Source organism: Carassius auratus, unplaced genomic scaffold (assembly GCF_003368295.1).
Source record: "Carassius auratus strain Wakin unplaced genomic scaffold, ASM336829v1 scaf_tig00005214, whole genome shotgun sequence".
Taxonomy (NCBI): Eukaryota; Metazoa; Chordata; class Actinopteri; order Cypriniformes; family Cyprinidae; genus Carassius; species Carassius auratus.
In genome coordinates, this window is record NW_020523638.1 from 870395 (window position 1) to 893691 (window position 23297).

Genomic DNA, 23297 nt, shown 5'->3' on the forward strand with positions numbered 1-23297 from the left:
GGGTCTTTTATTTTATGAATGTTTTTACTTTAACAATTAAGTGTTTTTCCTCCTTGAGTGTGAACTTCATGTTCTGTCTATATAATACTATATGAGCCATAAAAGCCTGATCAAATATGATACTGAAAAAAAATCTTATTTAATATGTCAAGATTTACATGCGTATTTCTTACTTTTCTTTTTATATACTTTTTGCTCAGATTATTAGGTTTATTGTTTATTACAAAATTCTAAATTACAAAATGGAAGCATTTTTGTGATCTGGACCCGTTTCTGCTCTAGATGCACCAATGATTTCTATATGCGTCGTGTGCAGGCTACTAGTGAACAAATGATAGGTTGTGTGTGTCTCACCTCAGCTTCCAGTATCTTGTTCATCTGTTGTTATTCTCATAATTAGAGCATGTCTGACTGTATCTCAAACTGTAGCAGGCTGCCTGCATAGGCTGCACTTAAAGACAGTATTATTTGACATCATGGCTCAAAATCATGTGCAAAATGCTGTCTAGATGAGTCAGTGTGTCAAGATTAAAGTTGTAAAGACACAGATGTGTCTCACATATCAGCCCGCAGCTTTCCAGCCCATTTAAATCAGATAAACCAATAAAGTTAACATCTTTCCTTCAACAAAAAGATTTGGAAAACACAAAATCATAATCTAATTTCTGTCTCTGCAGCAGCTCAGGCAGATAAACAATAAACGTTTTTTTTTCTCATGCAGGCGAAACACATAGTCAAACCAAAAAAAACTAAAAGTAGTTGATTTGTATAAATTCATAAGGCAATTAAGTACTAACACAGCAGTATTACATTATTGTTTTGCATTATGAGCTCCAGTAAACGTGTGAAATGCAGCAATGTCGTCCTCTGCTGGTCGACATAATATTGCAGGAAGAAAAAAGCATTTCCAGTCAAGTTTCTAAATCATTATTAATTTAAACGAGTGTGTTCTAGTAATCAGAAGAGTGTTTTAACAGTATGTCTTTTCTCTTAGAGAGTCCAGAGCATTGCATGGATTGTTTACCGGACTATTATCAGTAAGTGTGTCTCATGTTTTCTGACCTGCTGACTTCAGGAGTATTTATAATCCATGTGCTAATGGTGTAAAGAGTAAGAGATGGGGTATTTCCACAGGCTGAAATCGAGCTGTCACAAGCTCTGCCCTGAGAGGACGTTTGAGGACAGGTTTTTAATGAGGTGTGCTCGATGTGACGATTACTGCGAGTCCTGCGATGCCTCTGAATGTTACCTGTGTGAGGAAGGCTTCTTCCTGTCAGGTCAGATCATCTCACATATGCCAGTTTGTGTCAGCATTCAGGTCATCTCACTGAAGCCTGCACCTGCCCAAATATCCGTCTGTTTACTGTAATCATGTTGCTGCAGATGGAAAGTGTGTAGAAAGCTGTAAGGAGGGATTCTATGGTGACGTGAAGCAGGAGTGTGAGCCGTGTCACCGCACGTGTCGATCATGTGGCGGTCCGGACAATAACGACTGTGATTCCTGCGAAGATGACATGTTTCTAGACAAGGGTCAATGCATCAGCAAGAGCGAGATCAAGTGTCCCGACGGAAAGTTCCTAAACGGTACGAAACCTATTTACTATAACTTGTGTTATATTGAGTTTAAAGAAACTGGAAGTCTTTTAAATAAGCGTGATTCTGTATTTCTTGATTGTGTGTGTGTGTGTGTGTGTGTGTGTGCAGGTCAGGGTGAGTGTGAGCAGTGTGACTCCTCCTGCAGGACGTGTTCAGGGCCAGGGGAAGACCAGTGTGACTCCTGTCAGAAAGGTGAGTGAACTTCTGTAGTGCCTTCAGTCTATTTATTTCTCAGTGTGCATGTGCACTTATCTTTGTCATATGTTGCTGGGATCTACATGCGTGTTTGTATGTCTACGCAGACATGTTTCTCACCAACAGCCAGAGGTGTGTGTCCGATTGTCCACGTGAGACTCATGGGAACCGGACGAGTGGACGCTGTGAAGACTGTTCAGCAGGCTGTTTGGTGTGTCAGGACTCACATCACTGTGTGAAATGCAAAGGAAGCTTTGGTCCGCTCTACTTGCAGGACGGCAAATGTGTTGCTGAGTGTAAAAGGTGAAAAATGTTCTCTCAAAACACACAGAATGCTACGTGTTCACACGCTTGGTCTCATGCACACACAGGCTGCATCCCAAATGGTACTTGTCAAGACTTTTATTGACTAGCACTATAAAACCTGTGCAGTGTCTTGATCAAACTCAAAAATATGTACCCTTTCCACCAAGGTACCAACCTTTAGTTGAAGCTGGAACACAGCTGTACATTAACAAAGAGCTTCTAATGTCTGTGTCATCCTCACAGGGGTTACCCAGAGGCCGATGTTTGTCACAGTTGTGCCGTGGGATGTGCTTCCTGTGAGGGGGGAGCCGATATTTGTCAGAGCTGTGAGGAAGACTATGTGCGTTTCAAACACACCTGTATGCATCAGTGCCCTTCCAGGCACTTTGTTAAAGATGGAGTATGTGAGCTCTGTCCAAACGGTTGCGCCGAATGTGACCAAACGAGCAAATGCAGTGGTGAGGTCCTTAACCGTATTCATCACAGACTGACATTTTGTAATAATAACCACTAAACTGTATTATTTACTGTTGTCCCAGGCAAGTGATTTCAAATAAATGTCTTTTTTAAATATATATATGTATGTATGTTTGTATGTGTATATGTGTATGTGTGTGTATATATATATATATATATATATATATATATATATATATATATATATATATATATATATATATATATATACATACATACACACTGTATTTTCCGGACTATAAGTCACACTTTTTTTCGTAGTTTGGCTGGTCCTGCGACTTATAGTCAGGTGCGACTTATTTATCAAAATTAATTTGACATGAACCGAGAGAAATGAACTAAGAGACATGAACCAAGAGAAAACATTACTGTCTCCAGCCACGAGAGGGCACTCTGTGCTGCTCAGTTCTCCTGTAGTCTACACTGAAGACAGAGCGCCCTCTCGCGGCTGGAGACGGTAATGTTTTCTCTTGGTTCTAAATAAATGAGACTTATACTCCAGTGTGACTTATATATGTTTTTTCTTCGTCATGACGTATTTTTGGACTGATGCGACTTATACTCAGGTGCGACTTTTACTCGGAAAAATACGAGATAGAGATGAAGTTTTGAAACTGTCTTCTCTTTCTCCTGCTCTCTCAGCATGTGGAGAGTACTACTTCCTGCATGAGGATCAATGTCTGGGTGACTGTCCCAAGGGCTACTTCACAAACACTGAGCAGAAGCGCTGTATGCTGTGTCACAGTGACTGTGCAGAATGTAATGGACCTGATGACGATGACTGCACCTCCTGTGGGAATTATGGAGATGTTCGTCACAACGGAAAGTGTCTGATCCGATGCCCGCCAGAAACATACCTGGACGGAGCAGAGTGTCGAGGTACAATACATGTTCTCCCTCGTTTATGGGTGTATTGCCTCAGATTGGCAGGATAGTGTTGGACATATCACTGACGTCAAATATGTCAAATATGTTTCTAGAGTGTGATAAATCCTGCCTGACGTGCTCGGGTCCTCATCCATCCTCCTGCCTCACCTGCAGAGACAACATGAAGAAGGATGTGAACGGCCACTGCCAGTTCTTCAGTGACTGCTCTCTGCACACGTTCGCCGATACGGACGGCCAGTGCAAGTCCTGTCACAAGAGTTGTCTCCGCTGCTCGGGCGCCGGCAAAGAGCTGTGCCTCAGCTGCAACCCCAAACACTTCCTGTTCAGTAAGAGACCCCACCTGCCCACAAATTGTCATTTCTCTAAGAAACTGAGCTTTAATGACATTAAGTATAAAGAAAGATCTTTAATTTGTTACTCGGCTTGTAAACACAAACTCTTTCTGTTCAGTAAGAGCTGACTTGCCTACCAGATTTCATTTGGACAGAGTATAAGAGACACTATGAAAGTGAACATCATTAAAATGTCCTTGAGAACCTATGAATTATCACGTGATTTACTAAATAACAGAAATTAAGTGAACTGTAATGTGAAGTTTGAAAAAATATGCTTGACAAAGGCTGTCATCTTGCCAGCTGTCTGAAAAAAGCTGGACTGAATAATATTAATAATAATGGAAATGCATGCATGCATGAACTAATGTCTTGTACACATTTCTGTCGTTTGTCAGATCAGATGTGTGTGTCCACGTGTCCGGATGGTTACTATGTGGACGAGGACAAGCAGGAGTGTGTTCAGTGTCATGTGAACTGTGCGTCATGCCGTGGACATCACAGTAATGACTGTATATCCTGTAAACCAGGTCTGCTTCTGCTCGGACACAGCTGCTTCTCCACCTGCCCACCAAGGTAGCTGATTCACCGTATTAATTATTTGTATGTTTTTATTTATTTATTTATTTTATTTTATTATTTTATTTAATTTAGTTAGTAGTTTATAAATGTCGTTTTTATCATCCTTATAAATTTAGATAATTTAGATTTATTTGCACTTGTTGCTAAAGTAAGAATCGAGTTTGGTTGCAGTTAAAATAAAATCAAACACATTGCAACATGACTGTGGAAAGCCTGTGCGTCATTGAAGTATGTCGTTTTTGAAAATCGGATACATAATGAGAAAGATTCATGTCTTTTAACTCTTTCCCATCTAGGGTGCAGTCTTTTTTGTATTGCACTTGAGTAACATTTATTATAAAGAAATACAGCACAAAGCACTGACTTTTTTTTTTTATTTATGTGGCCAAATGCTAAATCACTACTGTTAATGTAATACTAATGGCTCTCTTTTGTTCTTTATTGTCTTTCGACTAAAATTCATGAAGCATTTCACCCACAAAAAGGTCTGAAAGTTTTAGATATTTTCCTCAGTGTTTATAATGTTGGATAATAACACGAAAGCAACAGTGTGGTCCAGGAGCTTTATTTCTGTTTCTTTTTTATACACTAAACTTTTATATTTCTGATTTATTCATAAGTATATATCCTTTTGTTGAATGAGTACTTTTATTCAGCAGGCAGGTTTTCAACTGATCAGAAGTAACAGCTATGTTACAAAAGATTTCTATTGCATCTGAATACTGTAATTTTGACCTTTCTATTCATTAGAGAATCCTGAAAAAAATGTAGCACAGTTTCTACAAAAATATTATGCAGTTCAACTTTTTAAGAACATAATCATTAGAAATGTTTCTTGAACAGCAAATCAATATATTAGAATAATATCTGAAGGATCATGTGACACTGAAGACTGGAGTAATGATGCTGAAAATTCAGCTTTGCATCATAATAATAAACATCACTTTATATTTAAATACAAGTAAGTGTTTTTTTAATTGTCTTACTATTTCACAAGACTACTGTTATGGTTTATTTTTGATCAGATGAATGTAGCCTTGGTAAACCATAAGATCGTTTTTTTTTTTTTTTTTAAATCAAAACCATTAACAATCTTAAAAGGTTCATTCTCCCACAATTACTCCTCCTCAGGAGGTGCATTAAAACCTGTCACTGAAGAAAGAAACTCAACATGGGTTTATAACAACGGGAAGATAAATAGCATTTCATTTTCAATTTCTCATCTATTTCTTTCATTATAGGATAGAGAACAGATGGCCACAAAAGGACGTTGTGGATCCTCTGAGGGGGTTTCCCAGTGTCATAAGACTGTCACATTAACATTATGACTGCTCACCAGAGCGAACTGAAACTAATCATCTACTATTTCATCTTGTTGGAATATTCTCAGTCTAAATGGCAACAAAATACATACATTTTGTGCAGCAAGATTACAGAGAGGTTTTTCTACTCCACCTTTTTATAACTGATGCTGCATAAGCAGGTTAAATTGGTAGAATATGCAGCATTTTTCTCATTTTTGTCCTTCAAAGAAATTATTACTACAATCAGTAGCTAATTGCTTACATTTGGGACAATTATCTTTTCAATCATGCATTAGCAGGAGAAGGAAGAAACCGTAGAGTGATACAAGAAACATGAAAGTTGCACAGATGTGTTGCAAATGCATAGTTTAGCAGGAATTATACAGAATCAGGTGTTTTAGAGTGTAATGATAATGCTAACTGACTTGCTTTTGATGCAACTAAATCGTGATTATTCAAAGACGATGTTTCCCAAAATGAGAAAGCATTGTAACACATGTCTGTATTTTCCCTGCAGTTACTTTGTGAACGCCACTAGCAGAGCATGTCAAGAGTGTGACCACACGTGTGAGGAATGCTCAGGAAGCAGCCGCTTCTGTCTCAGCTGTAGAGATGGATACTTCCTGATGAGAAAGTCCGGACAGTGTCTGCGTACATGCCCGTCAAACTACTTCCTTCACACCTTCGACGGAGACTGCCAGAGATGCCACCCCACCTGTAAAACATGCAAGGGTAAAACTTAAAGGAATACTCCACCCCAAAATGAATATTTTGTCAATCACTTTACCCCCATGTTTTTCCAAACCCATAAAAGCTTCGTTCATCTTCAGAAAACAATTTAAGATATTTTGGATGAAAACCTGGAGACTTGTGACTGTCCCATAGACTGCCAAGTAAAATACACTGTCAAGGTCCAGAAAAGTCCAGAAGAATACATGTAGAAAACATATCCTGCATTTGAACTCCTTAATCTTAAGACTGTTTTTAGGACAATCAGCATGCAGATGATATGATTTGTGTCTGTGTTGATCGGCAGGCTCTGGTGCGGTCTCCTGTACATCATGTTACGACGGTTTCGAAATGTATGGAGGAATCTGCTCGTCTTTGTGTCTAATTGGGGAATATCCCATCACTGTGGTAAATTACTTTTTAAAACAGTTTTATCAAATCAGTAATCTGTCACCGACAACTTCTAAACTTAATTTTCTCTCTTAACCCTTCATTATTTATGTTTATCTTTATATTTAATTATTCCTGACATATCTGACTCATTCAAACATACATTAAATGGTTAAATGTGTGAATACCCACCTTTTTAGATTACTGTAGAAAAATGTCTTATTTTAGACACCGTTCTTTCTAACACGCTGTGTGTTTTGCACAGAATAACTCATGTGCGAAATGTGACCCATCCTGTGAAGAATGTAAAGGCCCGGGACCCTACAGCTGCATCTCGTGCCCGGTTCTACAGCGCCTCACAGAGGATGGGAGGTGTCTTCACTGCTGTGGAGAAAAGAACACAGGCAAGGATTCCTCAAGATTCCACTCGGAATGCTGCCAGTGCCAGGCACTCAATGGTACAAACTTTGAATTAATTAATTCACTCTACACAGAATTATTATTTATTTTTTTACAATTACTATGAAACAATTTTCACTCAGAAATAGCTAATACATTTTGCAGACATGAAGAAATGGCAAGCAACAAATTTATTTTTAAAAAGCCTGAAAATTGAATTCTCTACTGAAAATGTACTACAGTAATCTTTGTTTCGTTTACATTTTCTCTAAAACAAGTTTTATTTTTAAGACAGTTTATGTTTAGTATTTAAAAAGTCTTTACAAATAATGATTTAAAAATGTATACATTTCAGTGCTATTTTCATATTATTAATGTACTATTACCATATTTATTCATATTTATTTCTATTTTTGTGGCTTTCATTTTTAATTTCAGTAATATTGTGTGCTTTCGCTATTTGAAATAGTTAACATTTTTATTTAACTTATCTTTATTTCAGTTTTAGATTTATTAATTTCGGTATTTCAGCTTATTTTTCGATATTTCTGATTATTTTATTTCAGTTAATTGCAGTTAAGTTTTTGTTTAATATTTATATTTTTATTTCCACCTTATTTCAATGAACAGTTTTAGTAATAAAAAAACCTCTGATATATTTAAACTGCTTTACAGATAAAATGATTTACAAATCAATTATTTATTTGAATATTTATATGCAGAAAGCTCAAACTTCTGCTTAACAGCCTGACTAAATGAAATCTTTTTGCATTTTTGTTTGATTTTAATTCTATTCTATTTTCTGTCATCATGACATCATGCTTAGCTTGAACCATCCATGTAAGATTCACATAGCACTGGATCATTAGACAGCACTCACTCAAAGAGGAAGATGCTACTAAATTACACTTTGAACATTTTTAAACACTAAGCCATTGCATTCAGGAAACCATTGACCTTTAACCTCTCTTTTCTCAGATGAATGCATTGTCGCACTGAGCTACAACCTCTTCAGTAACGATCATGTGACTTCGGTTCATCCTGGCCTTTTTGTTTTCACTGTCATATTTGTGCTGGTGAGCTTGTGGCTCGCCATTTTTCTCTTCCTGCATTTTCGGCAGAAGATCACCTCAAAACCCATCGTCAAATTGAACGGCTACACCAAAATCACAGATGACCCCTTCACCTCTGCGACCCTGAGGGACAGCATGCCGATGGATTATTGCGATAAAGAAAAGGGCCAAGAGGAAGATGAGGATGAGGATGAGGACATCGTTTACATGGGGATGGACGGGATAGTGTATCGAAAGTTTAAATACAGCCTGTTGGAGGGGGATGAGGAAGAGGAGGTGGTGGAGCTGGAATATGATGATATGTATACTTTCACATAAAACATTAAAAGCTTGTTTGTTTTTCTTTGATATGTGCATATAATTGTTATTTATTAACATTTTGACTTGCAGAAACCCACTAAGCTTCACCAATCAACAATTAAAGAAAGTTCATCCAAATATCATGCTTTTGTCGTCATTTATTCAGCATGGTGTTGTTCTAAACCCTTATGGCATTATTTCTTCTAACACAAAAGTAGATATTTGGCAGAATGTGCAAGCTGCTATTTTACACACCATGAAAGTGAATGGTGACCATACATTTTTAGTTATTTTGATTGTGTATTAAAAAAGTGGATTCAAATTGGCTCAAACGTTTGGAATATAGTACTTAAGTTATACGGACTACTATTTGTATGTTGTTGTATTTTGTGGTCTCCATCCACTTCTATTGAATGGAAGAGAGCAGCTTGGATGGTGCACATGAAAATATAATACTCCTTTGGTAAGTAACTAAATATTAAATATTATGTGATTGTTTCATCAATATTCATCAGCAAGTCATGCCTTTTGCTTTATATTTGTAGCTAAACAATATTTCATCCAAATATGAAAATTTGGAGAAAATGGAGCCTCTGCAGTGAATGGGTGCCGTCAGAATGAGTCCAAATGGTTGATTAAAAACACCACAATAATCCACAAGTGACCCACACCACTCCTGTCCATCAGTTAATGTCTTCTAAAGTGAAGAGCTGCATGATGTAAGAAATCCATCATTGATTTCAAAACATTATGAATCAATGAGAATCAATAGTTAAAAGTTAAAATAACTTTTTTTAAATACCTGATGGATTTGTTTCTTACAGATTTTAATTTCACATGGCATTAATTGAGGATGTTATTGTGATGTTTTTATCAGCTGTTTGATGCTTATTCTGATGACACCCATTCACTGCAGAGGATCCATTAGTGAGCAACTGATGGAATAAAAAAAATTATCCAAATTTGTTTTGATGAAATTACAAGCTAATCAATATCTTGGATGGCCTGAGGGGTGAGTAAATTTGCCATTTTCGGGCAAACAATTCCTTTAAGACCTGTCAATGATTTATACAGTGTATTGACAGGTTTTTTCAAATGTTAGCTTATTAACAGTCTGTTATGATAAACTGAACATTATGGCTCTTTGTAATTGGTTTATCTCAGTTAAGATTGATTCCTTGATTAAATTAACAGTGCTGAAAACATCAGATATATGTAGAAACTGATCTTAAGACACTACTACAGTCCCAAGCCAGATTAACATATTCAGTTAATGAATGTAGCCCTACAAACCATAAACTAATCCTTCAAACACAACTTTGTATCGTTTAAAAATGTTTTTATACTTTCATACTTTTATCATATTTTTTATAAATGTTTTTTGCACAGCTTGAGAGATTTATTTTGAAAACATCTTCTGTTGCTCCAAACTCTTGAAAGGTGGTTTATATGTGATGAAGGGTTAACTACAGACAAGTAACAGATTTCCATTAGAACAAACCAAGTCGTTTGATTGCATGGGAAACCCTCACTGAAATGTCAGCTGACCTACAGCACACAAAATGAAATAAGAGCCGGTTCACTCAGCCTTGAGGGTGTCTGTTTTCAGGACATTATCTGTACAGCAGCCTCTCATCCATACAAGCTGACCAAATATTTAGCTACACTGACTTTTCTTAAATTTAAGAGACTGGGACTTCACCAAAACCGCTTTTCCACTTTCCAGTCAGGTTTACTTAAATATTCATTTTACAAAACAATATATTTTGATTATAGTTTTTTTTTATATTGTGAATCAGTGTTTATTTTTATATCTTCAGGGTTAATTTTCACACAAAATAAAGTATTTTGAATAATGATATAGGGACCAAACGGTTTCAGGTTCCATTGACTTTCATTTTAATTTTTTAATGGGAACTGAAATGCTTTAAGTTACCAACATTCTTCCAAATCTTCTTTTTATGTTCCACAGAAGAAACTCGTACATTGATGAAAACCTCTCCCAATCACAAGCCAATGTTCAGTTGGGTGCTGTTTTTAATCATCATTTTATTTAATATTTTTAATCATTCTAATCAAATAAATGCGATTGTTAAAGTAAAGCTACTAAATGACCAATGCCTCACAAGATTATTTATAATGGACAGAGCGTTTATTTACACAGATTCTGAACTAGATATAATTTATTTCTGGTACATATTTCCCTTTTCGCTGATTTATGACATCATGAAAGCATTACAGAAGTTTTCACAAGCACACGCACACACACAAAACAGCAGTAAAATACCACTTAATGCATTTGTTTAATGCTTACAAGCAGGTTTCAACACTGGAGGAACTCTTGGTTGTGCACTGTATATTAATATGTTAGATTTCACTTCTTGAAGGCACTGCCCTAACCTATAAAGGAAACGTAACAGAAAAGGGGAGAAAAAAAAGCATGCACACAGTACCAAACATAAACAAAAGCACCGGTTCAACATATTAAGAGCCAGTCTAGATGAGTAAGTGTTTGAACATTTACAGACTGTGAAGATAACCGTATATTAAAAAACAGGTTTTAAAGAGTATCGCTTTTTTTTTATTACTAGTTACTTCAAGGAGCGGTCACATTTACCGCTCTTCAGCGAATTTTCGCGGGCGAAATCCAAATCCACGTGATCGGGAGTTCCGCGTGAGGTCGAACAATTTCCCGCAAACATTTTCCAACAGGATTCGAGGATTTGAGCAAAAGAAAGAAGCGAAAACTTGGGTTGAAACCGATTTCTGTGTGAGCTTCGTGAATCGTTACACTATTGTTAAGGAATCATTTTTTTTTTGCCCGTAAAATTCGGCTCATAACGTGATGGCACCGGAAGAGGACAGCAGCACGCGCTTCAAGAACCAATTCAACAGGAACACAACATGGAGAAACAGGTAAATAATTTGTAAATCGACGATCTGACCTGACTCTTGATTGTCTTCTCAAATGTAAAACACTACTAAATTATAGAACAAGAGTAAAATACATGTTGTTTTAGGTTAAAGTTTAGTAAACCATATGTACGTTACATACAAGCAAGTCTTTGCTATACAGATCTCCTATACAGACTTAAATATTTAAAAGGCCATTTAGATTAATTCATTTTGTCTTCAGTCACTGTTTGTTCTCCGTCTGCCCAGTTTCTAGGCTTTAACTCTCTTTATCTCAACCTTGGACTTCCAGCAATGGGCACGGTTCTCTGAGAACCATAAATAGCATTCGTTTCATCTCAAAGAGGAGGAACACAAACTGACAATTGTTAAAATGTTTTATTCAAGTAAAGAGAGTCCTCCTCAAACAAAAAAATAAATAAAAGAGAATGTGGCGAAAGAAGTATCCATCTAAAAGAGGAATTTCACCAGGAAGAAGAGATTTTGAGGCTCCCTGACTTCCACATAGTATCTATCATCTGTGGTAATCGTGGAGGTCTGGGAAGAGCTCTGGGAAGTTTAACCTGTGCAGTGATCATTCACCAGTAAGCAACCTGATTCCTCCTTTTTGCGATAAATACAGAAGCAAAAGAGCTATTTGATGATACCATATGAACATAAATGCACATAGTGCCTGCACTTGAGCAAAGCACAACATAGGGACAGAAATATTTTGTATATTAAAAAAACAATAAACTGCATATCTAATAAACAGGCTTTTAAATAGAGGCGATGGTGAAAGTGAATGTTACAGTCGATGACCGTTCAAGATCTGATTGGGTGTTGTCAATACCGCCGTCTTGAAGAAATGATGCTCTTTCAGTTTCAAGTGCTCAGGCAGGTCCAGCTTCATCTTGGCTTCCTCAATGTCACTATGAATCGCTGCTATCAACTCATCTGGGAGGAAGACATGACTGTGAGTTAAAGTCACCGAATGAGTGTGTTTGGGTGAGTGAACAGGGCATCACTGAGATCATGTGATGTGGGAGTGAGTTCAAGAGAGCAGCTCAGAGTCTTACCGAGTGATTCGAATCCTCTCTCAGGACGAATGTAGCCGACCATGGCCACACTCAATGTTTGACCATAGAAATCTTCCTTAAACTTGTGGATCACATGTGTTTCCTGTTACACAGAGAGATAAATACATTATATATGACATAAGAGATGCACTATCAATCTATACTGCTTTTAAAAAATACCATTTAATGAATGCAAAGATATCAACAGAGGTCCATAGCTTGTAGATATCTGGACACTAGAAAGGATGACATGGCCATACCATGGACTTCTTCGTGTTTTTGTAGTAAGGGTTCCAGCCGATGCTCATCACCATCTTGTGAATGTCTCCGTTATCCACGCGTGCCCATCCGTAGTAGATTCCAGTGCTGATGTCAGCGGGGAGGTTGTCCACAACCGACTCTGGGAAGTTTGCTGGGATGGGAATGGAAAGAAAACATGAGCTCTAGTAAGACTAAATACTGGCTTCATGTTATTTTCTTTAATCAGTGTTTATGTCTGTGTTTACATTTGAGACATGACAAACTTGACAAGTAAGGGATCATTACAGCCATTTATTATCGGAGAATACTTTGCTACATGACAAATAAAAATACATGCACATGAAGTCATGATTTTTAATGCATTTTCCAAAATTATGAGGGCATTTACACAATGCTGTTTTTCAACTACAAACAGAAAACTTTATGCATTTTGAAAACCGGTTTTAAAATGCCAGTTTTTGAAAATGATACTGTTACTGTCTCTATGTAATATTTTCAAAAATGAGATTCTCTAAAAATGAAAATGGTTCATGAATGCCAGAGTCAGCAGACTGATTCTGGCATCACTACTGCCAATATAAAACATGATATGAGAGACACCAAGGTAGTGTTGCCATGGGCTGTAGTGAATTATTCAATTTGGTGATACTGGTAATAGAGTACAGCAGTCAGGTTCCAGAAGTAAAAATCCCATTCAAATTCTCAATAGGTGAACTGAGTCAATTTCCCAGTGCTCTTAAACTACTTAATTCACTTATACTGTAAAAAACCTACAATATATTGTTTATCGATTTTAATTGGGTAGTCATTCACAATGCTTCGTGGGATTGTAGTTCTGTAGTACAACGTTTTGTACCTTGGTCATTTTGTCACGATTTTTTGGTTCAAACCAAAGATTGTAAAGTTGTGATTTACCTCGTAGCTGGTTAGTTTGGTTCATTACTTCTAACTCCAAGACTTCTATAAAATCCCTATGGGAAAAATTAATAGAGAGCCAGGGCTCCTGAAAAGATGGGCGGGCACTGTTGCGCTCGCTGTCGGGTCTGGCCAATCACAATCAAACATTTCACAGACGCGAGTTGTAAGACCTATAACCTGTAAGTGAAGTTATATAATAATATGACCAGAGCTTTTACTGAACGGTAACATTCATTACAAGAGTAAAATACTTATATATTGAGTGTAAAGAAAATCAAAAAGCAGCATAAGGAACAATAAATATTGGACATCTTTGGATCAGCTATTCCTTTACAAGCGACGCGACAAAATACAGTAGAACCACAGATCTATATATGACAAGTGAGTAGAACCCATTATACTCGGTGACGCAATCTACACGGATGCCTCGTTCTTTTTATGACGTAAAGTTACTGACACGCAGTTCAAATGCTCTTTAACGGTCGCTCCGGTGTAGACACGGACGGTGTGAGTCTCACCTGTTGGGATGCCCAGCTCTTTGCTTCCCCGTCCGAATCCGCGGACGACCTGTCCCCGACAGAAATACGGCAAACTCCTCATGTCGACGGGTTCACAGTGATCCGGAGATCCAGAGCTGGGTCGGTCAGAGAGCCTGCTGATTCTAGACTCTTCTCTCTTTAACTAATGAGCCCTCTTACACGGGGAATAACCGTTTTATAACGAAGAGCCTTGCAGTCTCGGTCCCAGCCGTTGTGAATCTTTAGATGAAATGAAGGAGTGTTATCCTCCGGGTTACAGCTGATCGGTGAGTTGATTTCTACCGTGATATATGACCGGTTGGTCAACTGAAAGTGTCGTACTCATCATCATACAGCAGTTTTTTCACCAACGACCTTCGCTGACGTATTTCCTTCAGCATACATTCAAAATAAAAGACCTACTTTTTTTTTCTTCAACTTTATCAAATGGAACTGAATGTAATTTACCGAAATCACTAGTATTTTGTGTACAAAGAAAAAATTAAGCTCGTACGAAATAAGTGACTAGACAAAAATAATAATTAGTAGATATTTTTGTCCGATAATAATAAAATACTCCTGCTGCCTGTCACCACGTGACGAAATGTGTATTAAAGGTTAGAGATCATATGATTTTAAATACCTTTACATTACATTCACGCTTCCATTCTATAAACTATTTAATTACCTCACTTTATAAATAGCTCTTGCATGACTCCGAATGATTAAATAATTGTATGTTAACAGTTTTTATTCATGTTTATATACTGTTTGATTAATTATTTTGCCAAACCACCATCAGGTAACAAATAATGTACTTCTTCAATTTCTCAATAAGTTGCATCTGTCCGATCTCGGTGGACATTAATGGTAACATTAGGTTTAATCCAATCCGCAGTCAGTAGTTTTCAATGAGAAGCTCATGCCTTCAGTCAGTGATCAGAAGATGTCGCCATTGTCTTCAGGTGTGGAGTATCATCTGCGTCTCGAGTTCTTTTATAGAATAGCATTTCCTTTAATTATATCTTAATTTGAATTGATTAATTTATCTATTAATTAAAAAAATGTAAAACATAGTTGCAATCCCAAAATATTTGGAGATGCACAAAACCTGGTTATACTTGAATGTATATTCCGAATGAATAAATAAGTTACAGCAATAATACAGTTGCATTATATTTAGTTCTCATGTCGCAAAGTCCGTAGTACACTGTTTTAACACTACTAGTGTTGTTGCCAAATTTTGTCAAAAGAAATAATAAGGAAGAAAATTTGCACATAAAAGTTATGTGCATATCTTATTGCTAACTTGAAAAAGTAGCCTAGAAACATTTTATGAATTATTTATTAAATGATTACATTTTTATCTTAAAGCTGCGGTGAAAGCAAATAATTTTTATTACATTTTTAAGGCCTTAGATTTGAGTCTATTTATCAGTTATTGACTGGATCTTTAGATGTAGGCGTTGCACTCGAAGATGACCGTGAGCTTGCAGTGGATTGTGGAGGGGCGGGGTTTAGGTAAACTAAATGATTGAAGAAGTCCAGCATGTGTTAGAGAGAAGACTGTCATTTTCACCATTACAAGGACGAAACAGGTGAATTTAAACAAGCACCAAACTTTCCCCAGTTGATTAATTACAGGACAATAAAACAGTTGTTTTGGTTTGCAAATTTGTGTTTCCAGCAAACCCATCGTTTCATCACAATTTCACCATCCAGTTAGGCACATCAACCATAACTCCTTCAAAAACAGCTAGAAGCCTTGGAGTTATGACTGATGATCAGCTGACTTTCTCAGACCACATTGATAAAACTTTCCGATCCTGCAGATTTGCTTTATTCAACGTCAAGAAGATCAAGCTCTTTCTCTCTGAACATGCTGCACAACTCCTTGTTCAAGCTCTTGTTCTGTCCAGGCTGGACTGTTGCAATGCTCTATACCTTTACAATTAATCCAGAACACGGCAGCAAGATTAATTTTTAATGAGCCAAAAAGAATAAACGTCACAGCTCTGTTTATCAATTTGCACTGGCTAGTCTATCTGTTATCTTTTTATGTATTATATTATTTAAAAGCCCTTGCTACGTGTACTCCGTTTAAGATAACTGAGACTTGTGTATCATTGCTCTTTTGTTGATTTAGATTGCTTCCATTGTCCTTATTTGTAAGTTGCTTTGGATAAAAGTGTTTGCTAAATGACTAAATGTAAATATGTGTATGAGGCATTGTCTCATCAAATATGCAATTTGTGCACATTTCCAGAACAGAAATCTGGACACTGGATAAAGCCAACCAAGTTTAACGTTCTTGTTTCATTTTATTGAGTTCTTAGAGTTAAATGTTTTTACATCCTGTTGGTTATATCTCTTTATCACTCAAAAATACTGTCATCAACAAGGAAAAAAATAAATTTTCACCATATTTTTTAAGGGAATAAAATGTTATATAAATCAAATGATATAAATAGAAATAGAAATAAACTGTAAAGTTTGGTGTAAGTGCTCCTGAAGTGGAGATTTCTGGGTCAGTGTATGAGAAAGGAACTCATTTTGAGAAAGAAAAAAAAAAACGGCTAAAAATATTGAAATTTAAATCTATGTAAATGGATGACATGTAATACACATGACATAAACACTCAAATGTGTATGTTGGATGTCTTTTTCCCCCAGTATTCTGAAAGAAGACAAGTTATGGAAGCAAACCACCCAAAATCTCAACATTTTGGGACCAGTGCCTGAAACGTGTCTTGCCTTAAAAAATAAAACGTACATGGATGCATTGTTCACAATAAAATATATACAATTACAAAATACACAATTTTTAATTTGTGCAAATTTAAGTTGGATTACAAATGTGTTCTTAATTTTTTTGGAGGGGATATAGTTATAGATGTACTGTATGTGTGTTTACATGTGTTTCTGGTCATAATTTTTAATGATTTAGAATTGAATATAGCATGATAAAACCACAGGACATTATCTAACATCATCTGGCCAACTGTTTCCACAAACCGATGAAGCCTCCCTTAGATACAACTCAGTAGTTCACTCAAAAATAAAAATTCTGTCATTATGTACCCAGCCTCATATCACCCCCATCAATGCGCAAGTGAAACTAAAGCAAGTTGCTCCAAAAAAGATAAATTCCTCCAAAAAGGAAGCATCCTATCAGGGCCGGGTCAGTCTGTGAGAGTGATGAACTTCCACACACCCACACTCAGAGCGTGAGACTCACTGGCAGTGGCTGCAACACAGCAGTAATGAAGCAGGTAATGCATGCTTAATGAAGCATAAACACATTTAAACACAGCTACACAGGAGAGATTAACAGCTTGTATACTCACATTATACACCCACTCCAACATTATTACAACAGCAGTGCACCCCATCTCTCTAGCTCTCTCTTAGTTTCCCCTCATACACGTGCACTGACTCCTCAAACACACCTGTGAATAAACCTTCAACTGTTTATAGTCTCTCACCATCTGTTCGTCTCTTACTACAGCTACAGCGTGGCTACTAGACGCTCACACACAGACGATTGATCGCGCTGATAACAGACAGGGCACGCATCCTCGGTAGATTTGTTTCATGTTTTGACTGCATCTTCTTTGGGCTTTTGCCTTTTTTTGACTGATTATGGAGAAGGAAGGGAAATCAGATTGGGACAGGTTGCATGCCAGATTCGAACCTGCATCACCCATGAGAGCACCAAAGCTCAACACTAAACGGAATGTGATGTGAGCTTGCAGGGTTTAAGCAGGCTAAATGATTTGGGAAGCCATTATTACCAATACGAGATCATAAAAGGTGAATAGGATATTTGTTTAAAGGAATAGCTATGACCGTACTTTCACCAGCTGATTGATCACAGTAAATTAAGACAATTGTTTTGTATTGCAAGTTTAAATATGCAAATGATGCATTATATTTGCATATTTATGTACTCATTTGCATACATGTAAAAAACAGAAATCTGAACATTATAAAAAGCCAGGTTCAAAACTGTTTCATTCTGTGGACACATTCGCGTTTAAGGTTTTTACAGGATATTAGATATCTATTTTGATAAATATAAAAATACTGTTGTATTTTTAGGTCTAAAATGTAAAATCACAAATGATTGGTTCTGCCGACAGGGCGAATGTCCTCAGTAGATTTGTTTAATGGGTATCACTTCAGTTTAGAGACTTGCTTATTAGCAAACATGTTACTGTTTATTAGTACTTATGAAGCACATATTAATTCCTTATATTACATTAGAATTGGTCCCCCAACTAAAGTGTGACCATTGAATGTTTCTGACTATATATTTTTTTCCCTTTTTTATTAGACAGTGATCATGGAGAATAAAAGGAAATTGGATCAAGACAGGTTACAGGCACCACAGCTCAACATTTCTGACATGATTATGGCTTGATGACACCATCATGATGTTCTGGAAAAAACAGCCTGGATACATTAGGATTTAAGATGTGTAAGTTGTGTTTTCTTTCATGCATCATCTGTACATCATGGGTGGTAAATACTGACATTCTGTTCAGAAATATACCCATTTATGAAATATGAAATTAAGATATATTGGAGGTCATACAAAACTTGCAGACTGTAATACTGAAGGTAAACTTGAATTTGTGAATATTACTGTCATCCTTTAAGTACACACGTGAAGAAGTGCATAAAAATTTGCCCCCTCTCTGTGCAAAGTGTACAAAGTGCGCTAGATGAAGAAGTACAAGTGCCACAGCACAGAGGGGGTACAGAAAGCCAGACTTTTTGATTAATACTGCTCTAAATTAACTGTTTACTCTACAGACTCTTAAAATTCCCAGATTATGATAATTTTGTGACAGGCAGCGAGATTGATGTCTGAGAGCTTGTTTTAATTAATGGTTTTGTTTGTCTCTGGAGAATGGATTTTTTTTGTTCTTCTTTATGGTTGCTTTTGAACACTTTTTTTAAAAGAAGCTTTACAGCGAAGTAATGGGACCCCCATGTGTGTTTTTGAATAGAAGTGAAAAAGTGTCTACAACGATTATTTCGTGTTTGAAGGAGAGGCTAATCACACATGCCGTCGTGTTTGCTTTTTTTCTCTTTAATGCTAGTGGTTATTGCATTTTTATGACTTTTGAAATGATCAAAAACAAAATTTGATTGTTTTTGGGCGTGTGTGTGTAGCGCAATTGTTAAAATCTCTTATTTATGTGTTTATCATTGAATGTTCCATATTCCCTCAAAGTTTTAAGTAACTTTGTTTGAAATGCACTTAAAGTAACATTATTTCAAATCTAGTTTATGTTCACATAATCATAATGAAGGCTTGTTATGTCATCTCTTTATTAAAAATGCACGTACATATAGGCTTGTTTCAGGATGAAGTCAAGTGGTGTTTATTCTTTAATCTAGCAGTTATCCTTTTAGAGATCACTTTGATCATTTTTATTTGATCTTAAAATACAGAGATTTACACCACACTTTCTTATTGTGGCATCCAGTTTGTTAATTTCAGATGTAGATTTGTGAAACTAGCATTCAATGAAGGCACAAGAACGACAAAAATGTTGTCACCTAAATATCTGCAATAAATAATTTTTTGTAAGTGTCAAGACAAAAACTACAACCATTCTGAAACATTACAATAGTTTAAAGTTTATTGTGTGGTTAATGGCTCTCAAAAATAGCAACTTTCATACTGAGAACCACAAAAAGCACATATTGTGCTATTTAAAAAATCTATACTACTGAGAGATGTTGGGGAAACTATTTCATTTGTGTATTTTATTTTCACGTCCTTGTAGGTCATTCCACAGGAACTACTGACAGACACAGATAAATGTAGAAGTTGGTAGGAAGTGAGGAAGAGAGCGCGTAAAAAAAAAAGTAAAGCTGACAGGAAACTGTGTGCATCCATTGCATTATTACCATCTCTAGGACAGGGTCGTTTTTCACTACAGATACCCTGATGAGAGCTCTGACAATATCTAGTCTTAATACCCCTCTTAGCAACACTCTTCCAAACACGTAACGCACAAGTCTCTCCGAGTTATTTAGTAATGATGACACCTAAACTCAGGGGCCTGTGATGTGGGGGCCCACTATGGTACATGTTGGGCCTGAGGGTGAGAGGGGCCACCCTTAAAACCATTTAAATGACAAATCTTTATTAACCGACAAGACTTGTATTTTTGCAAGAGCAAAATATTTTTATTCTGCCTTATAACCTTTCTAAATATGTAATGTTTTGTTTTGTTGTGGTTGTGCGCTCTCTCTCTGCGGGCCCACCACAGGTAACGGCTGTTAAACAGTGAATTTCGGCTTCTCCGACCTGCCATCATTATGTAGAATCGCCTAAGGTCCAAACTCCTGCTCGATAACTCATGCCCCGTGCAAATTCCCATGCAAACACAGTCAATGCAAAACACATTTCCTGCTGTCAACAGCATCGCTGGCGAGAATCAATCAACCGTTCATCCATTTACACTCTTTGCATACCCTTATGTCAAAGAAAAAAGCGCTCCGAGACTCCGCAGCTCTTCTGAGGCGATTGTTCCATCGTTCTGAAGAATCCATCAAGCCGGGTTTGATTGATAAGTCTGTCTGCGCTCACAGCAGTACAGCTACAGCAAATGGGGTGGCAAAGCGCGAGCTGACATAATGCAAGTCTGCGCAAGTTTGGGAGACAGACTGAGCGGGTCCATGGGGGGTAAAAGTTTGATGCGACATGCTACAAGACACACACAGCACTCGTGATGGCACACACAAGCTGCCCCCCTGTCCAACCCCTCCACCAAGACGGAGTTCAGCATGTCTTTGTAAAAGTATTTTAGAGCTTGACACTATTGTGGGTTTTGCGTCAAGATTTATTTTCAGATTTAACGGCATGGGTTTATCAGTTGTGGAGCAGTTGTTTTTGGAATAAACTTTTAATACATTCAGCTTGCCAAATACTCAAAACATGAATAATTGCAAAAATAAGTCATAGTGGTTAATGCAGTGCCCCCTCCCATTTTTAGAGTTAGCTATGGCAAAAAATTTTGCTATGGCAAAAAAAAACATTTTTGCACAAACAGTTGGTTATAAAGGCCCATTTACACCAATAACTATAACTATAACCATAACTGTACTGACTGTAGCGATTAATTAGTTTTCATAATCATTATACTGTAATTCTATGAGAGTATTAGCTCATTTATGTCATGGATTAAAAAATGAATTGTGACTTTTAGCTCACAATTGTAACTTTTTCCTTGCAATACTGCGTTTATGTCTCAGTTTTGCAGTTCTCAAAAAAAAAAAAAAAAAAAACAATTGTCACACTGTTATACTGCTGCCACAGGTTGCTTTTTAGTCTGTGAGTTGAAGCAAAACCCTCCAGTTCAGAATTGACTTCAGTTGCAAGAAAGAAAAATGGCCAGACTTGTGAGATAAAAAGTCACAATTACCTCAATTTTAATGATTATGAAAAAAGACTTTCTTAGAAGCTCAAACATTTACTCCAGCAGACAACAATATAACACAACAATATGCACTTCTCCAATCATTTAGTCCAGTTAAACCCCATCCCACAACACCCACAGCTCAAAATCCAATTGGATACCAATGGATGGGACTAAGTCCAACACCCAATATTTTCTTTTTCTTTTTTTGATAATAATAAATGTTTAATAGTCATAGTTAACTTTAATAATTTACATCCATGATGTGAACGAGCCTTAATCCGATAACCGAAACGAATGACTCTAAAGAGCCAGTACATTTAATAAATAGTTGAAATTAATCTGAAACACCGCCCTGTATAATTAACAGCATTAACAGAGAGAGAATTAATCTCTATAAGCAAAATGATCATTTTAACTGAAGTACTCCCAAATGAATCATAATCCAAAACTAATCAGTCTGAATTGAATCGAATCCAATTGAATCAAATCTATTCACCCTCCCATGAAACACAAAAGGAATTATTATAATAATGTCAATGCTTTTTTTTTTATAATAAAAATAATAGTAAAATAATGTGAGATTTTAATAATAATTAAAAATGTAAATATTGATTAGGCCTACTGTCTGTCAAGTTATCTGATTATTCCCACCAAGTCTTAGGAGCCAATGAGATTCATCCAGAGAATTTCACCAATTTATTTTGATTTCTATCTGCAAGACAAGTCTTAATGACAAAGGTCCTTAAAAACAAGGCAATCTTAAGGCCAGCATAATGGATCTCACACTAGGGGCCAGCTGTACACAATGTAACGCCCCCCGTGCAGAGAACCGCCCCCCTGCATAAAACACATTATTCTTTGGGGGGTATGTCGAAGCGACACGACCCATTCGCCCGTGGGTCCCGAGGGAGGAATATGGGCCCCCTCTTCAATCTGAGTCCCTAGGAGGGCCACCCAGCACCTGCTAACCCAGGGCAGTACTCATCAGAAAAGCATTTAGCGCGCTTGCTAACTCCAGGCCATAATTAGGGTGGGTAATTATTTACAGGCAGCACTGGGCAGAACTGGCCTAGCATAAACAAACAGGCGGCTTGGAGACACTCGACAAACATCGTTAGCTCTTCGCTCATTTTCGCCCAAACGGCAAAAACACTAGCAGCATGTAGACTCTCTCCCGGGGAAAAAAATACCCAAAAACTTCTGGTCTGAAAAGCAATCATTTCCCAAATAGCTAGCACATTTGAGACACACAAGTAGGCTTATTGTAACATCTGTAATGTGCTACACACACAGAGAGAGAGATACACACCCAGACTCACACGCTCATGAATATGATAACGTGTGAAATGACAGATTTATTTGTGTGTGGCTCCAGGGTTTTATCTCTAGCACAGTTCATCAACTCCTCAGCACGAGGACTGCTAACCAACGCAGCGCCTGCACATGCTAATTACTGGACCATGGTTAGTTTCAAACCAAAAGATGTGCTTCCATCAAAATGTGTGCCCTGCTTTTTGCTTTTATGAGATTTTTCATCTATCTGTAAGAATGTGAAAAAGAGTAAAGGTTTAAAAGTTTAAATTACTGAGCCTTTCTGTAGCCTGGAGTGCATGCTG

At 37.0% G+C, this 23297-nt stretch overlaps 3 protein-coding genes across 4 annotated transcripts in view; 2 read left to right on the forward strand and 1 right to left on the reverse strand.

Annotated features, from left to right (window-relative positions):
• Positions 1 to 1122, forward strand: part of LOC113070709 (proprotein convertase subtilisin/kexin type 5-like) — a 40968-nt gene extending 39846 nt beyond the window's left edge. For both annotated transcript variants that reach the window (XM_026244110.1, XM_026244111.1), the window contains exon 25: positions 995 to 1122. In XM_026244110.1, the coding sequence (XP_026099895.1) occupies positions 995 to 1069 (75 nt within the window). In that variant the 3' untranslated portion in view covers positions 1070 to 1122. The remainder of the gene's footprint in view (positions 1 to 994) is intronic.
• LOC113070711 (proprotein convertase subtilisin/kexin type 5-like) lies at positions 1103 to 8709 on the forward strand. The gene is made up of 12 exons (XM_026244115.1): positions 1103 to 1277; positions 1384 to 1584; positions 1705 to 1788; positions 1899 to 2094; positions 2341 to 2555; positions 3217 to 3453; positions 3555 to 3788; positions 4193 to 4370; positions 6198 to 6412; positions 6717 to 6817; positions 7065 to 7257; positions 8177 to 8709. Exons 1-12 carry the CDS (start codon positions 1118 to 1120, stop codon positions 8587 to 8589), a joined length of 2427 nt encoding a protein of 808 aa, XP_026099900.1. The 5' UTR covers positions 1103 to 1117; the 3' UTR covers positions 8590 to 8709.
• Positions 8710 to 11843: 3134 nt separating this feature from the next.
• Positions 11844 to 14624, reverse strand: LOC113070712 (riboflavin kinase-like). The gene is made up of 4 exons (XM_026244116.1): positions 14240 to 14624; positions 12803 to 12954; positions 12543 to 12645; positions 11844 to 12420 (listed from the first exon to the last, which is right to left on the reverse strand). Exons 1-4 carry the CDS (start codon positions 14319 to 14321, stop codon positions 12272 to 12274), a joined length of 486 nt encoding a protein of 161 aa, XP_026099901.1. The 5' UTR covers positions 14322 to 14624; the 3' UTR covers positions 11844 to 12271.
• Positions 14625 to 23297: the final 8673 nt, after the last annotated feature.